This window comes from Hyaena hyaena, unplaced genomic scaffold (genome assembly GCF_003009895.1).
Source record: "Hyaena hyaena isolate Hyena2069 unplaced genomic scaffold, ASM300989v1 scaffold_409, whole genome shotgun sequence".
Taxonomy (NCBI): domain Eukaryota; kingdom Metazoa; phylum Chordata; class Mammalia; order Carnivora; family Hyaenidae; genus Hyaena; species Hyaena hyaena.
In genome coordinates this window covers 537,776-554,470 of record NW_024081046.1, presented here as the reverse complement: position 1 = coordinate 554,470, position 16,695 = coordinate 537,776, and the positions used below count along the sequence as shown (strand labels likewise).

At 65.3% G+C, this 16,695-nt stretch overlaps 1 protein-coding gene across 1 annotated transcript; it reads right to left on the bottom strand.

Moving 5' to 3' along the window:
- Nucleotides 1-355: 355 nt before the first annotated feature.
- On the bottom strand, nucleotides 356-15,300 carry DPYSL4 (dihydropyrimidinase like 4). Its single transcript, XM_039252378.1, has 14 exons — nucleotides 15,166-15,300; nucleotides 12,152-12,240; nucleotides 11,431-11,615; nucleotides 9,295-9,459; nucleotides 8,677-8,738; nucleotides 8,503-8,583; nucleotides 6,932-7,000; nucleotides 6,463-6,583; nucleotides 5,420-5,576; nucleotides 5,007-5,148; nucleotides 4,257-4,427; nucleotides 3,786-3,965; nucleotides 1,985-2,150; nucleotides 356-1,218 (listed from the first exon to the last, which is right to left on the bottom strand). Exons 1-14 carry the CDS (start codon nucleotides 15,202-15,204, stop codon nucleotides 1,127-1,129), a joined length of 1,719 nt encoding a protein of 572 aa, XP_039108309.1. The 5' UTR covers nucleotides 15,205-15,300; the 3' UTR covers nucleotides 356-1,126.
- Between the last annotated feature and the right edge of the window lie 1,395 nt (nucleotides 15,301-16,695).

The following is a 16,695-nucleotide window of genomic DNA, read 5'->3' as shown; positions in this document are numbered from 1 at the left end:
CCCTGGGCTGCTCTGTCTTGCAAGGGCAAGGCCCACGGGGTGCATCTGGGGGGGGACACAGGCCTCAGGCTGGGCTGCACCACCTTCTTGGTCTGGTCAAAATGTGGGTGGAGGTCGTCCAGCCCAACCCTCTGGCTCTGCACATCTGGCCGGGGGCCACACCAGCCCCCTCCGGCCGCGTCTGAGCAGAAGGCCTGGGTGCGGGCGTGGTTCCTGGGCCCCCTTCCCTGCCCCGAGGCCGAGCAGAGCTGTCCCCAGAGGTGGATGGCCGTGCAGCCAGTGCAAATGTTCCCAAGCGCCCCGCGTGTGAACCGCTGGTGGGGGCAGAGAAGTCGGGGCTCCACACACCAGCAGCTTCTAACCCAGACGCCTTTAATAGACCCCGTTCCCATCAGCGCGGGGCAGAGGCGGCCGCCCGGGCTGTGGGGGGCATGCAGGTTGCTAGCTACAGCTGTCCTCGGCGCACGTGTGCTGCGCTAATCAACTACCGGGACGCACACTGGGTCATAAAAGGAGGGCGTCTCAGCTAGAGGACCCCACAACTCCCGGACTCGGGCTGCTACAGGAGCGGAGACTTGGTCCTTGGCAACGTGCGAACGAGGCCGCCCTTCGCGAAGTTCCTGATGGATCCCTGAAGTCGCAGCAGCTCTGAGGCAGGAGGCTTAGGTCGCAGGGCGCTGCCCCCATGCCAAGGCGGCTGGGGAGGGGGCAGGCCGCACCCCCAACAGCAGGGAGGGGCCTGGGGCGCCGCGGGGCCGAGATTCTAACGGCGGCCGGGCCGGCCGTTCGCACGTCTGCGGGGCCTGGAGGTCCCTGTGGCCCTGGGGGGCTGCGGCCCTGCCTGGTGAAGCGCCCAGCTGCCTTTCGGGGCCACCTGGGCTGACCCCGCCACCACGCCCAGCCTCCTCGATCTGGCAGTGAAGCCCCCCAGATTCAGGCCTTTCCTTCGCCCGGCTCCTCGTCCAGGACCTGGGACCCCAAAAGGGTAGTTTCTTGGGGAGGGGGTGGGGAAGGCGAGGCCAGGCACCTTTCGGGTAAGCCTGACAAAGGAAGAGCGACGTGAGGTGGGCCCCGCAGCCACTGCCCCGGGGGCGGGCCGGCGGGACTTGGGGTCCCACCGGGACACCTAGGACAGCGAGGTGATGTTGGAACGCCCACCAGGGGGCGCCATGATCTTCTGAGCCGGGCGCCGCGCGATGTGGTCGTCCGCCTGCGAGCCTGTGGGACGGGCGCGCTTGAGGGCAGGGGCGTGGCGCCCGGCCGCAGCCGTAACCGGGGCCGGGGCTGCGGAGACCCGCGCACCCACACCGCGGGCGGCCTGGCAGGGATGCGCCGACCGGCAGACGCTCCCGCGCGGAGGCTGCAGGTGCGCAGGAAGTTGCGGGCGGCGGCCAGGCCTGTGGGTCTCGCCCCTGGCTTTTACGACGACCCTGGCCTTCCAAGGGGATCTGCACAGGCCCTGTGTGCCCAGGCGGCCCGCAGGACTCTGTCGCCGCGAGAGGACGACAGGCGGGGACACCGGGGGTGGGAGGAGTGAGGACCCGGCCCAGTGCGTCTGCAGGGATCGGTCACAGCGTGGCCCAGACCCTGACCAGAGGCCGAGGCCGCGTGCACAGTGGTCTCACAGCCCTTCCTCATGCGCCTCCCATGCAGCTCACAGGCTAGACCCCTGGACCCCACTCGGCACCCCACACAGGCAGCACATGCTCACCCCGGGCTCAGTGACAGCCCTCTCCACAGCGTGACTGATTCAAGAGGCCACACTGGGGCAGACGCTGGGGCAGGAGGGGCCTCCCCACTGGCCCCTGTAGGGTGGGGAAACATGTCCCGCCCCCCACTGCACACTCCCCATCTGCGACGGTTGTGGGTGGTCTGCAGCCTTGCTGAGCTCACCTGGCACAGGCCGGGCACTGATCCCCCTCCCTGGGGGGGCTTTCTGACCCTTGGGATGCTCCAGGGGAGCCCCCACCCCAGCTCCACTCACCGGACAGGCTGAAACCCGACTGGTGCAGGTTGCGCACTGGTGGCACCGAGATCTTCCCTGGGCAGGACGCACGCGCCTGGGCGCCGCCCCCCGGCTTGGCAGGCACCATCACCTCGTGGACAGGCCCATCGTACAGGCCTCGGGGCACACCGTGGATCTCCGCCAGCTGCGGGGTTGGGGGGTGGGCGTGAGGGGGGCCGCGCCTGCTCTGCTCCACGGGCCCCCCCTCCACGGGCTCTGGGACCCCAGGGCTCCCAGCCAAGGGAGAGGTTCCTCCCGCGACCACCTGCGTGCTGGAACGCAACCCTCCCCGCTCCCCTTACACACTGTGTGCACATCTCTCCCTGCTCACACCTGTGCACATGGCCCCTCCTCCCGAGGCAGAGGACACACTCAAACAAGGGCAGCCCTGAGGACGTGGCCTCTTTGGGGAAGGGGATGCCAGGAGCCTCTGCCTCCTCAGTAGCCTTTGTTCGTGGCCCCAGCAGAGCCCCCACTCCGGCCCCTAGGAAGCCCCGGGTCCTGTCCTCCCTGAAAACGGCCCAAAGCCAGAGACATTTCCCAGTGGCCCCCACGATGGACAAACAGTCCCTGGACTGAAGCAAAACCCCCCATGTGCTCGTGGCTCCTGCTAGGCCTCCCCTAGGTTCACGCTCAGACTCATGACTGTAGCCGGTCCCGGGGGGTCACCATGGGGTGCAGGGGCAAGTGTGGGGCTGTGAGTCCTGAGGGGTTGGGTCCGAGCCCACACCCCGTCTCTGGCACTCAGGGTGAAGGACCAGGAGCCACCTCTCCCTGCCTTGGCGGCATGTGGGGCAGGGTCTGCAGCAGGAGCCCACGAGCGGACCCCCGCCCCTCTGGACCCCCGGCCTGGGCTCTGCGCCCGGACCGGCTGGGCTGCATCCTCAAGGCCCCGCCTGGGGAGCAGCCGCGTGGCCCTCACGGCCTGAGACAGCAGCGTCTTGGCGAGTTAGAGCAGACTCCACTCTCCTTCCCCCCAGAGGAGACCGTGGCCTCGGCCCCCAGCCCCCTGGAAGCTGGCCTTCCTTGCTCCGAGTTCAGACAACGTCCTTCTAGAAAGATGGATAAAGCAAACCTGTGTGTATAGTAATTTTGTGTGTACGTGCACATGTGTGTGTGTGCATGTGTGTGCACAAGCCAGCTACACGTGCTGTGCGGGCCAGTCAGACAGACTTCCGGTGCGTCCGTCAGACACGGGCCAGCTCGGCCAAGGCTTCAGGAAGGAAGGGAAAGATGTGGGCAAGCACTCACGACTTGCCGCTTCATAAAAGCTGCTGTGAAGTTGATGTGCCCCTGCTTGCAAAGGCGCGTCCGTGCACGGGGAGGGCCCACAGTGCACTGCGGCCAATGTGGTTCACCTGGGGAGGTGGCCATGACTGGCTTCTGTGGGGCCACTTGCATAATACAAGTTTGCATGGACGGGCTCCGGGGGCCACGGCCGGTTAAGCATCTGACTCTTGGTTTAGGCTCAGATCACGACCTCGTGGTTCATGAGTTTGAGCCTCATGTCGGGCTCTGTGCTGCCAGCTCAGAGCCTGGAGCTGCTTCAGAGTCTGTGTCTCCCTCTCTCTCTGCCCCTCCCCCCAAATAAATAAATAAACATTAAAAAAAAATAAACAAAACTACATAAAGCCACTACTATGAACCAACTCCCCAAGCAGCCCCTGATCCCACCTGGGGCTGCCAGGCCAGGCTGACCAGGAGGAACCGCCTCCTCCCGGAAGCGGATGGGGTCCGAGGAGCCCCCGCCCCGCCCCGCCCCGCCCCGCCCGGGCCTTACTCGGTTGCGTGCCTTTATCCTCTTGTAGACGAAGTCGGGAAACGTCTTCCGAGGGATGAAGCGGCCGGCCCCAGGGGTGACGGACAGGTGCCCGTCCTCCATCACGACCCGGCCCTGGCTTACGACCACTGTGGGGGCTCCTCGGCACTCGAGGCCTTCAAAAATGTTGTACTCCACATTCTGGGGAGACAGGGTAGAGGGCCGGCCTCAATGCCCTGCGGGCTGCCCGGCCTCCTCGCAGCCCCAGGGCCCCCGTTCAAGGGCCTCTGAGGAGAAGCAGTCACCTCGGGCCGGGCCGGGACGCAGGCGGAGCCGGCCACACCCTGCTGCCATGGTCCCGGGAGGAAGGGGGTGCGGATGAGCCTGTAATGGGGTTGAGTCTCCCGCCGGGCGAGCAGGTGCGTGGTGCATGTGCCTGGGGCTCTCCCAGCCCTGACCCTGACCATGTCCTAGGGACCCGGCTTCTCTTACCAGGTTGTGGCTCTTGGCAGAGATGATTTTTGTGGCCTTGGGGTTCCAAATAACCAGGTCAGCGTCGGAACCCACAGCCACACGCCCCTTCCTCGGGTAGATGTTGAAGATTTTGGCTGCATTTGTACTGGTCACAGCGACAAACTCATTCTCATCCATCTTCCCTGAGGCCTGGGAAATAAGAAGGCCAAGGTGAGGCGGGAGGGGGCTCGTCCGAACAGCTCTCAGGGGTCTGGTCTGGCGGCCTTTGTGCGGACAGATGGCGGCCCCTGTCCCCAGGCAGCGAGCGGCATCAGAACGGCGCTCCCAGGGCGTCAGAGGGCCCCGCCGTCAGGCCCCGGCACGAGCGCTGCACTCACTCTGGGAGTCAATCCGTGGTGAAGTCTTGGTGACGTCTATGTCCCCTGAAGGACATGACAGTCCCCCGGGGTGACCAGGAGGCCTCAGGACATAGGGTGGCAAGAGGGGCCTGGAGTCCGGGCCTCGGACGGGGGAGGAGCTGAGGGCTGGAGTGTGGGGGTGCAGGCCGTCTGGGGAAATCTCAGGCATCTGGGGGAGACTGAGTATAATTCCACCAGGAGCAGTGACTGGCTCCCCCAGATGCATTCTGCAGGCGACCCGGCCACCCCAGAGCAGTGGGAGTCTCCCTGAGGGGGCCCGGAACTGAATGGGGAGCCCTGAGTGGCAGGGCTGGGGCCGCGACACGCCCTGACCTCTATTCCAGGGACCTCGGCCCCAGCCTGCACTCACCACGCACTTCTCCCAGACCACGGACATCCGCTCCTCGATGCCGTTGGTGCCCTCGGGGATGAGCGTGAAGTTGTCCTTGCCGACGGCCTTCTGGGCAGTGGTGAAGGTGCAGTGGGCACTGCCAGTCACCTGAAGGTCCCCGCTGAGAAAAGGGGGGGTCAGAGGAGCCCCTGGTGGCCTGATTTCCCTGAGCCGGCCCAGGCCAGCTGGCTTGGACCCTTCCCGGCCGGCACAGCCCACGGGGGCTGGATGCTGTCCGAGAGCAGCACGGCGGGGGCCTCAGTGTGGGGGCCAGAGGGCAGGACGGATCAGTGTGGGGACTCTGCACGAGAGGCCCCGCCCAGGGTCCGTGCAGAAGCCCAGGGCTGCTTGCGGGCTGAGGTCATGGTGGGGCACCCAGAGCAGCCCCTTACCTGGACATCAGGGAGGTGAGGTGGTCTGCGGTGGTGGGGTCCGGGTTGATGGGGGGTGAAGTGACAAAGGCCGCGGCCTTCGCCCAGCTCTTGCTCCAGTAGTGCGAGCCATCGGTGCCCAGGCTGGCGGTGATGGGCTCCCCAAACACGACCACCCCTGCAGGGAGGCCCGTGAGAGGCACCCCACAGCCCGCGGGCCCCCCCAGGACCAGGCAAGGCAGGGCAGGACCCTTCGTGCTGTGCTGCTGTCCCCACTCAATTTCCGGACCCTGGATGGCTTCCAGGGTGCCTGGGCCTTCCCACGCGGGGGTCCCCTCCACACCCTCCCCCTCATACTGCCTGCTGGGAATCAGCCGGGCCGAGGGCAGGAAACACGGGCACAGCCGCCAGCCCCTGGCCACCTGAGGCCTGTCCCCGAGGACCCCGGTTCGTCTGTGTCCCCACCTCCTCCTCCAGCTGCGGGGCATCTACAGGCAGAGGCCACCCAGGCCCGCAGCGCATGCCCCCAGCTCCCAGAGGCACCCAGTGCAGGGCAGGGGGGCGAGGTCCCATCAGGCATGGGATCAGCTGCCCCTCACACACATATGCCACATGCCACACGTGCACGCCACACGCAATGCTGCACACATGCACACCACATATACACTGTGTGCACACACACCACACACGTACACACATATCCACATGCAGAGGGCACACATGTGCATACATGACGCACACGCACAGTTCTATCACTTCTGTGCAAACAGAGCCAACAGGCCCCTTGCTTCACCGCCCCTGGTGAGCAGCTGCTACCTGGATGAGACAGGAGACAGGGCCCCCCCGTACGGGGACTGGGCGCCTGTGTCTCCCACAGGACACACCCTGGAGCCCCCCACCCACCGAGACCCACCACCAAGAAGCCAGGCAGGGCAGCCGCTGCGTCTCTGTCGGGCCTGCACTGAGCCTCAGTGTAGTCAGCTGGGCCCTCTGCCCTGAGAACGTGACCCCCAATCCCCAAGAGATCCCCCACCGGTGTCTGGGGCCCAGGGCCCGGCACTCACCCCTGCGCTTGGCTTGGGCCACCACATCGGCCGCACCCTTGCTCATCACTTTGGTGACGTACAGGGGGCAGTTGGCCTGCTTGGCAACAGTGATGGCGCGGTACACGGCCTCGGCCTCCACCTGGGGACAGGGCGCTCACTGGGCAGGGCCCTGGGGCCTGCTGACCAGTGTGGGCATGGGCGGCTCCCATCATCCACGGGTCCCGGGCCCAGAGGGGGCAGTGTGAGTGACTGAGGACCCCCGCCCGCGGTTCAGTGCCGGGCTGGCACGCAGTTCCCAGAGCCTGACCTCACCGCTTCCTGGCCTGTGGTAAAGGCCTTAGGGCCACCAGTGGTTATGGGGGGACAGCAGCCGGAGGAAGACAGCGCGTCACAGCCCTGGCCGCCCACAGGGTCAGGTCCGCTCCCGTGAAGTGGCTGTGTGGGGCGCGGTCAGGGCTGGGACGGCTCTCAGCGGGCAAACTCCTACCTCCTCAGGGCGGCTGAGCACATGGCCCTCGGGGCCCGTGAGGCCAAGCTCCAGCAACCGCTTCTGCTCCTAAAACAACAGACAGGACGTCACAGTCCGGCCCCGGGGGCAGCCAGAGCCTTACAGAGCCCCAGTCTGGGCGTGATGCATGCAGCCCGGGAGACCCGCCCCCAAGACGAGCCCTGACCCCTGCCTCTCACACGAGCGCTCCTCCCCCACACTAGCCACGGGCCTCTGGGCCCCCCAGATCTCCAACTACAGACAACTCAGGATGGAGGAGTGGGGGGCTCTGGGGAGGCGTGACCCCAGCTCCCTAAATTACAGATGAGGACGGGGCTTGGAGTGGGCCCCCCGCCTGCCATGCTGGGTTCCGCCAGCAGGGGGACGTCCAGGAGGACACTGGCGGGGGGGGGGGGGGCAGCCTCCGCGGTCGGGGTAGACAGAACGCACCCTCCCCGAGCACGCCCTTACGATCTGTGCCTGAACGGCCTCTTGTGTAAATGGAGATGTGGATGCTGGGACTCACCATGAAGAACAAGCAAGGAGCAGAATCTCATGGACCCAATGACAGACGCTCTACACTGGGGGGGGGGTCTTCCCTGGCGTGCTCGCCCCCCCACCCCCAGTACTGAGCCTGACCTGTGACGGCCCGCTAACTGTGCAGCTGGGCCTGGCCTTGGACCAGAGAGGCCACACACAGCGCCTGGCGCTCTGGTGGCGGGGTGGGTGGACGAGGGCCTGGGGACCCCACATGCCCCTCCCCAGGTGTCACCACCTTCCTTTAAACTGTGGACGGGGCAGAGCCCGACCCGCCAGGAAGCTTCTCTGTGTGTCTGGGATGCCAGGGAGGCACACTGCCCCATGAGGAGCCCTCCAAACCTCCCAGGCACACCCAGCATCTGCACCTGCAGGCGCTCAAGCTGAATGGAAAACGAAGTGCGGCCAAGGCTGCGAGTGCCAACCCCATGGCCCAGGCAGAGGGGCGGGCATGGGGCCTGGACCTGTGCTCAGTGACCATGAGGGACAGTTCCCTGCGAGGCCTCAATCCATGGGGGCAGAGGACACCAGGAAAGTCCATCTCGGCCCCCCCAAAAGCAACACTTTGGTTCCAGGAAACTGATAAGAAGTGAGATGATCAGGGGCACCTGGGCACCTCTGATTTTGACTCAGGTCATGATCTCACGGTTTGTGGGTCCCAGCCCCGAGTCGGGCTCTGTGCTGACAGCTCGGAGCCTGGAGCTGCTTCAGATTCTTATCTCCCTCTCTCTGACCCTCCCCCACTCATTGTGTGTGTGTGTGTGTGTGTGTGTCCTCTCTCTCAAAAATGAATAAACAAAAAAATTTAAAACAGTAAGTGTGATGATCACAGAGGAATCTGTATTATGGGCAAAAGCCCCCAGGCCCCCCCATCCCCCTGCTTGCTTGACCTCTGCCCTGGGTAGCCTGCTCCCCAGAATTGTCCACTATTCCCTCCCTGGGGGCTTGTGCGGCAGAGTGCCCCATGTGAGTGTCCGAAGCCCCCGGCCCCTCCCCACCCCCACCCCCCAGCCTGCAGGCAGCCCTCCTGGCACCTCTTCCACGATGTCCCCATTCTCTGCGTGCACCTGGGCCAGGGCTCCCAGGTCCCGGATGATGCTGAAGATCTCGTACATCTGGGAAGAGAGCGCACGGCATGTGGGGCTGCGTGCACCCTGCCTGTGCCCGAGGCGCCCGCCGCCACCCCTACCCCCCACACCTGCCCTCACCTGGCCATCGGTGCACTGGCACCTGTCCTTGTACGCCATGAAGACCAGGAAGGAGTTCACGCCTGGCAGGCAAGCAGGAGGGGGTCAGACAACTGGGGGCCTCCGCGGCTCCCTGACCTCCTCTCCCACGGGCCCACTGCTAACTAACTCGTGTTAAATCCCCAAGAAACACTGATGTGGTTTTTGCTTCAGGACTTTTGATGAAAAGAAGTGAAGCCTTGTTTACAGGCTGGCTCGTTCCCGCGTGGGGGGGGGGGGGGTGCTGCGGGTTGGAAAGCGCTCCCTTCACTCCCTTCTCGAAAGGGCGCTAGGGAAACTTGTAGCTCTCTACTTCGCCCAGGGCAGGGGACAGGGGGCCCGGGCTGCAGCCGAGGGCAGCGACGGGACCCGCCCTCAGACACAGAGGCAGGTGACCTCCTGCTCTGGATCCTCTGGGAGTAGAATCAACCTTCCAATCTGTCCATCTTCCCCCCAACTCCCACCCCCACCCTGGGGTCAGACGGATGCAGCCTCCAGCCTGGCCAGGGGCTGGGGGTGGGGGCCCTTTCGAGCCAAGACCAGGGAAGCGCAGGCCCCGTGCCTACCCGCCCTCCAGCCGGCCTCTGGACATGCCCTTACCCTTGTCCTTGACCAGGGCCTCCAGCTCCTCCCTGATGCTCTCATGCCAGCGGGGGACGTCCACGTGCAGGGAGTAGTCACAGCAGGCCCCGCTGTCTGCCCGCTCCCGCCACTGCTCATATGCCGCCAGCAGGCTCACGCCCGTGTCGGGGAACACGTGGTCCACTGTGGGGGGGGAGGGGACAGTGCAGTCAGTCGAGCCCCCACTCTGGTCACTGGGAACCACCTTGGCCTCCAAGGGAAACTGGCTTCATGCTCCCAGATCAGGAAATGCGTTTGACAAGCTGTGGAGAGGCCACAGGCCACTTCTGTGGGGCTAGTGCTGCTGCGAACCTGCTCATCGCTTCTGCCCAAAGAGGCACCTTCTGCCTCATATCACTTGGCCTTTGTCTGGGCAGAGAGAAAGGCCAGACTCAAGCCACCCCACTCCCTGACGGACATGTTCACCCCAAGGAGCACCGGTGGCAGTTAAGGACCTTAACCTCCAGGTGTCCACCGGAGGCGCCCCTGGAGGGCCAGGGCAGGGCCGCAGCCCAGGTGCTGGCGCTGTCCGTGGTGCTGGCGCTGTCCGTGGTGCTGGCCCTGGCCGGCCTCACCGACTGCACACACCTTCAACAGCACCACCCCACCCCTGGGGAAACCAGGAGACCACCTGGCCACTGCACACTCACTTCCCCCCACCCAGCCTCACGTCCAAGGTCCCAACACTGCTCATGGCCTCCTCTGGGTGTAGGGAAAGAGCTCAGAGTAGGGGTGGCCAACAAGATGGCACACCCACCCAAAGGTTACTGGCAAAAGCCGTGCCTCCCTCCAGCACAGTGTGGGACCCCCTGTGTGGGGACCCCCTACTTCCCACAGGTCAGATCTCATGCCCAGGGCCCTGGGGGGAGAGGGTGCTACCCTGCCCTGTGGTCCCCGCACGGCACCAGCCTGGGGAGGCCAGCTTGAGACGCAGCGTGTATCTGTCCTCACAGTGACACCTCACAGCCTGTCTGATGCCTGCGCATTGCCGTGAGTGGGTGACAACCACGAAGTGTCCTGGCTGGCTGGGGCCACCAGTGATGAGCATGAGTGGTCACCTAACATGGCCAGTGTCCTCAAACTAAAAAACAGACCATTGTTGGCTTAGTTTTTGCTTCATGGTTGAGTAAACCAAACGAAGCCATGATTTCGGCAATAGCTAAACATAGCTAAACGCCACTTGTGAAGTAGCCCTGAGTCCTCAGGGCAGCCTTCCTGGTGGCAGCAGTGACAGCATGCTCCACGTGCCAGGCACAACAGAGCAACTCGTGCACTGACTCCCTTCGTCCCCACAACCTTCTCAGGAGGGTCTGGCCCTCCCTCCCGCCTCACAGGTTAGCAAAGCACGGCTTCTAGAAGCTGGTTGAGTTACTTCAAGCCAAACAGCGAGAATGCGGTGGAGCCAGGGTTCAGCCAGGTGTGTTAGACCAGGTCTTAATCACAGCAGGAATGCCTGCGCTCGGCACCGCCAAGCTGGTGGCGTTCAAGGCCATGAGACCAGGGGCTGGGGTCTCGTCCTGGCTCTGAGCTTACCACAGTCAGGCTCACCTCAGGCAGGCGGATCCAGCTGGCGAGCCACTGGGTGGGGCTTGTGTGCTGAGCTCCAGGGTTTATGAGCTGCAGATGGCACCCAGCCAGCACTACGGAAAGGGCCACTCTGGTGGCTGTTGATCAGATAATAGTAAGTATTCCTGTCATGCTCTTTCTGAAAACACAGCCTCCTTCTTGACCTGGGCAGGACCTTTGTGCAAACCAAGCTTCAGAGGTGGGAGGCCCAGGAGCAAGCGTGCCTGCTTCCTTCCCTTGTGCAAGGCATTTCGGTTTTGAAAACCCAGTCCTTGGCCGGCTGCCAGCTTCCCAGGAAAGGAGAGATTCCTGGGCACACACCCTTTGCTCCCACGGAACTCCCAGGAGCAAGCCGGAGCTGGCCAAGGTGAGACGACTCACGTCGCGAACGGGGTGACAAAAGCATATGCAAGGATTTCCTAGATTGAAAGGTAATAAAGGGAAATAGACCAAAACAGCACTCTGTTGGGAGGCTCTTCCCGCAACACGGAAACCTGGCCAGCGGAGCGAGGCCTGGGCCGGATGCTCGGCACGAGGGGAGCCACTCACATATCATGGTGGTCCCTCCCGCGAGAGCGGCCTTGGTCCCCTGGCAGAAGTCGTCAGCCGGAGTCATGCCCAGGACGGGCATCTGCAGCCTCGTGTGCACATCCACGCCGCCTGGCAGCACCATCAGGCCATGGGCATCAATGGTTTTGATGCCTCCGGGGACGATGAGGTTTTCTCCAATTTGTCTGAGAGCAACAGAAATTTCACTGGTTATAAGAGGCCAGACCAGAACGTGAACGGAGCGGCCGGGGAGCCGGTGTTTGGGCTCCTGGAGGAAGAGGGTGACACAGGAGCACAACACGCCAGCCAGGGGCTCGAGACACTCGACACAGAAGGTCCACCCCGGGCACTGCCCTGTGGTGTTCACCCAGGTGCCACGTGTGGCTCTCGGACTAGTGGCTGGAGGCGCCGACAGACAGGAGCAGAGGTGCTAACACGTGTGGTCAGTGAGTATTTATTAAGCACCGACTGTGAGCCCTGAGTCATCCTACAGCTGTGATAGCCACACGAACGTGTGAGCCACCGTCCTGCTGCCCAAGACCTTGCCACTAACAGGAAAGACTCTGTTGTTGCTAAAGGCCTGGGCTGGAGCTGTTTTCAGGGAACAGGGTTTTGGAAAAGAAAAAAAAAAAAACATTTAGGTGGATTTCACCCAAAAGTAAGCTTGTGGATAATGTGCAATCAATGTGTACACGTGTGACTGAAGATATTTGAAACTTACTTTATCAAACCATCTTCCACGTACAAGTCAGCGTAAAAGGACTGGTCGTCATTCACGATCTTCCCACCTTTGATCAAAAGGCGGTCGCTCTGTTGGAAAAAACAAAAGGCAGATGGGTTTTCTCCAGGCTGAGCTCCTCAACATCTTGCCCGAAAGTTCTTACTCTGGAATTAGGATCAAAGCACTCGGATGCAATGTGTGCACGTAGAGACGGACGAGGAAGCCAGCTCGGTCTTCCACCCCACGAATAAGGCAGGGGGGGGGGGGGCGGCGGCTCGCGGGCGGCTCCCACAGGCCCGGGCAGTCCCCACACCTGCAGGGCAGGCGGTCTGGGCCCGCCGAAGGCGCGAGGACAACAGGGGCCACCGTGAGTAGAAGGACAGCAGAGACGTGGCCACATTTGAACACATCACCTGATGCAGGCAGCGCAGGCTGGGGGAGGAGCCTCACGCTGGCCTGGAAGGTGAGCCCCCCCACCCCCACCCCCACCCAGGCAGCGCTGAAAGGCTCCGTTCACACCAGGATCATGTGGCCCATGATGGTGCCAAATGTGGGGGGTCCCTACCTCTGGGCGGGGGGACGGGGGCTGCATCCGACTGCAGAGGGACAGACAAGAATGAGAAATCATACAATAGGTCATCACAGACTATGACAAACCGAGAGCACAAAGAGGGTGACATCATAGGGTAAAGGGCGAGGAGGCAGGGCTGCGTCAGGATCCGAGAAGGGTCTAGGGGAGGGGCTGGTGCTGGAGGTAAAGCTGGCAGGGGTGGTGATCCAGGGCAGGGAGCAGCCCATGCAAAGGCCCTGAGGCAGGAACGAGCTTGAGTGGATACATGAGAGGAAACGGGCCGGGCCAGAATCTTCCAAGGGGAGGGGTGAGGGGCTGACAGCCCAGTGCAAGTGGGCCATGCTGGGCTTGGGGAGTCAGTGGGCCCCACCGAGGGGCCTGGAGCAACGACTGAGCACGGTCTGATGGATCGTGCTGGCTCTGTGTCACAAGCAGAACGTGGTGTCCGGTGATGGAAACAGGGCCGCCGCCTGCTGCTTTCCGACGCTGTCCAGGGAGACGGGGGGCCAAGGGGAGACGGGGCCCGGCGCGGCTGGGAGGCGGGCAGGCAGGGGCTGCTGATGGAGAGGCCCCGGGGCGAACGGAGCGCCCGCAGGTGAGGCCAGCCGTCGTGGGTCAGCTGCGGCACCGGGTGTTGCGGGGCTCGGCGGCCACAGACCCACTCCTAAGAGCCCCGCCAAATGGTGGGGAAGATGCAAAGTGGGGCAGCAGTGGGGTGTCACGCACGGAGCTTTGCACGGCCCCGGAGAACAACGGGGAGAAACACGGGAAATGAGCCGAGATGCAGAACGCTCGACGGGAACCCAGCGGGGCGGCCCTTTTCCCCGTGTTACCGTGTTCGAGCCTCAACACTCCCTCTGACCTGACCCGGCAGGAACAAGTGTGCCTCGCAGGGAGGTCTGGCCCCTCGCCCCCACGGTTTGTGGCTGTCCACACACCATTAGCCGATCCGACAGGCCGTGCGGTGCGAATGGCAGGAACCTGAGACCCTCTGAGCGCACAGAACGCACCGCAGGGGAGCCTTCCTTACTGCCCTGCCCTCCACGCATCCTCGTATCCGTTTGGACTGACTTCTCAGGACTTTGTTGGTCAGGAAAACCACCACCCCACCATCGGCTAAACAGCTGGCGGGCCAGGCCCCGGGCCAAGTGCGGCCGCCACTGAACCCACCATTCTCCAGTAAGACCAAGCAAACCCTGGCCAGGAAGAGGAAGGCTTTGGGCAGAAGACACCTGTGGTCTGTGTGCCCCCCCCCAGGTAGGAAGACACCTGTGGTCTGTGTGTCCCCCCCCCCAGGTAGGAAGACACCTGTGGTCTGTGTGTCCCCCCCCCCAGGTAGGAAGACACCTGTGGTCTGTGTGTCCCCATCTCTCTTACATCCCTCCCCTTTCCAGGCACCTGAACGCAGACTTTGGGAACCTTCCTGGGTTTGGAACAAAGAGGGAAATGCAGCTGGGATGAAGTTCTCATCAGGATGAGGGTGGAAGTTCCCCTAAACAGGCCACCTTGCGTCTGACCCCCTCAAACCCCAACCCCGTGCCAGCCACTGGCAGACCTCCCGCATCAGGCTGGACCCTGAGCCAGTCATGAGGCGAGACCCCCTCCAGTCCCGGAAGGACAGGGACTCCCCCCCCCCGCCCCCCAGTATCTCTCAGGACGTGAACCGGCGAGCCCACCGCCCTCCCGCTGAGGTCAACCCCAGAGTCGGGTCTCAGTCCCAGGGTTGCCCCCGGCCACCATCCAGCTGGCGCGGGCAGCCTCCCTCCCCCTCCCTCGGCCGGCTCCGGGCCGCGGCCGGGAAGGGGCGGCTTTGTTTCCTGGTAGCGCGGGGTGGACCGTCTGACCTCCCGCACCCCTGCCTGTGGTTGTTGAGGGCCCCCCCCCCTCCCAAGGGCTAGGGCTGCCAGGGTGTCAGCTCAGCGGCGACCAGCGAGCGCGCGCCTCCCCTGGGGCCTCCGAGCCCCGGCTCAGTGGAGGGGTTCGGGCCTCCGGGGGCTCCAGGCTGAGCTGCGGGGCCGAGGCGCTTTGTCTCGGACAAAGAGCTCCCTGCGCGGCGGAGGCGCGGTCGGTCCGGGGCCGGGCCAGCCGCCCCGCGCGGGGCACAGGACGGAGGCCTGGCCGGCGGTGCCAACAAAAGGCCGCGTCCCGGGCGGACGCGGAGACCGGCCTCCCCCGCCTCGCGCCTGCCCATCGCGCGGAGGGCGGCACCTGCACGCTTTGCGGAGCAGGCTTCTCCTGACCCCGGGCGCAGAGGAGGTCCCGGGAAGCCGGGACCGGGGCGTCGGCTCGGGAAAGGGGTCCAGCGCGGCGCTCGCGGGAGCCCCGGCGCCGGGACGCGGGCACCGACCGGCGCGGGCTAGACCCGGAGGGCGGAGAGCTGGGCGCGGCGCCGGGGCGGTGGGCAGGGGGCGTGGGGTGAAGGAGAGCCGGGCGCGCAGCTCACCGTGATCCGAGGGATGTTCTTCTTGCCCTGGAAGGACATCCTGCTCGTCCGGCCCGCGCGGCCCCCACGCTCGGCCGGCGCGGCCTAGCTCAAAGGGAGCGGGCCTGGGGGTCCCGGGCGGGGGCGCGCAGAGCCCGGGCCTGTGCGTGGGGGCGCCGGGCTTCCGAGTGCGAGCACGCCGGCCGCGCGGCTCCCGCGCCGAGCCCCGCCCCCGGCCCGCGGCTGCTCCTTTGCATTCAAGCCCCGCCCCAGCCGTGCTCGGTACCCGGCGGCCAGCCAGGCCCCGCCCCAGGAGAGGCCCCAGGCGGGACCCCTGCGCCCCAGGCCCGCGGCGGGCCGCGGACGCAGGCTGCGGGGGAGGGGGAGAGGGCCGCTGCGGGGGCGGGGTTTGCACCCCGGGAAAGAGGGTGGAGAGGCCCGGCAGAGTCGGGCCAGGCCCCGCCCTCGCCCCTGCCCAGCAAGGGACCGCCACCTGCTCCCTAGTGACCCGAAGCACCCAAGGCCACTGGGATTGAACCTAATGTCAACCTCAAGCCCAGGTGCTGCGGGAGCCGGACTCCCTCCGGGAAGGCGCCTCGGCCAATGCCTGGCTCCTCCTCATCCTACGGCCCAGGCCGGGATCGGGGCGCAGGGCGGCGCTCTGGCTCTGGGGCCTGGCGCTGGACACGCTCCCGCAGGCTGCTCCACGGCCGGCCACGTGAAGCTTGGGGACAGGAGGAAGGGGACAGGGCACAAGTTAAGGAGACACAGGGATGTGAGACAGACACACACAGAGAGAGAGAGAGAGAGAGACAGCTACCCAGAGCCCCTGACGGACCAGAGAACCAGAACCAACGCAGGAGAGGCCCAAAGCGCGCGGGTTCAGGACAGCGAATTTCGGGGAGCAGACTCGGCCAGTCAGGGAGAAGGTGGCCCCTCCCTGAGCCCTCACGGCCCCTCGGAGAGGCTGGGGGTTTGGGAAGAGGCTGGTCCACGCCCCCCCGCCCCCCGCCTGCCCTGCGGCTACCACCTGCTTTGGGCCGCGGCCCCGTTTCAAGCCAGATGGCTCTCCCGGACTTGCCGCTGCCTCCAGGTCACCTCGGCCTGGCTCGCCGGGTCCCTCGGTCGCCACGTGGCCCCCCGCGAGGCTCACCAGCCCGAGGGCTCCGACGGCCACCGCCCGACGAGTCCAGCTGCAGCGTCTTGTTCTCAAAGGGCATCCACGCCGCGGAAAACGCCGCCGCGTCGGGGCGGGGCCCGCGGGCTGCCTGCGCCCCGGGTCCCCAGGCACGCGGGCAGGGGCTCCGTGGGCCCCTGAGGCCGGGGTGCGGCCATGGGGGGGGGGGGGCAGGCGAGCGCCGAGGGTCCCAGAGCCCCCTGCGGCGGGCGGCGTGTGACCGGCCGCCCCGGGCCTCCCCGCCCCCAAACCCGCCCCCAAACCCGCCGCCCGCGCGCGGAGAGAGCTGCACGCGCCGAGCCGGCCCGAGGGCGCGCGTTCCGTCTGCGCGAAGCCACGGTGCCCCGCCAGCCGGGCACGCGCTGAAGAAATCA

Coding starts and splice junctions, on each gene's coding strand:
- DPYSL4 (XM_039252378.1), bottom strand. CDS start 15,204: ATGTCCTTCCAGGGCAAGAAGAACATCCCTCGGATCACG. Junction 5,149..5,419: donor CTCACCTCCCTGATGTCCAG/GTAAGGGGCTGC, acceptor CCCTTTTCTCAG/CGGGGACCTTCAGGTGACTG. Junction 3,966..4,256: donor CTGCCAAGAGCCACAACCTG/GTAAGAGAAGCC, acceptor CTGTCTCCCCAG/AATGTGGAGTACAACATTTT.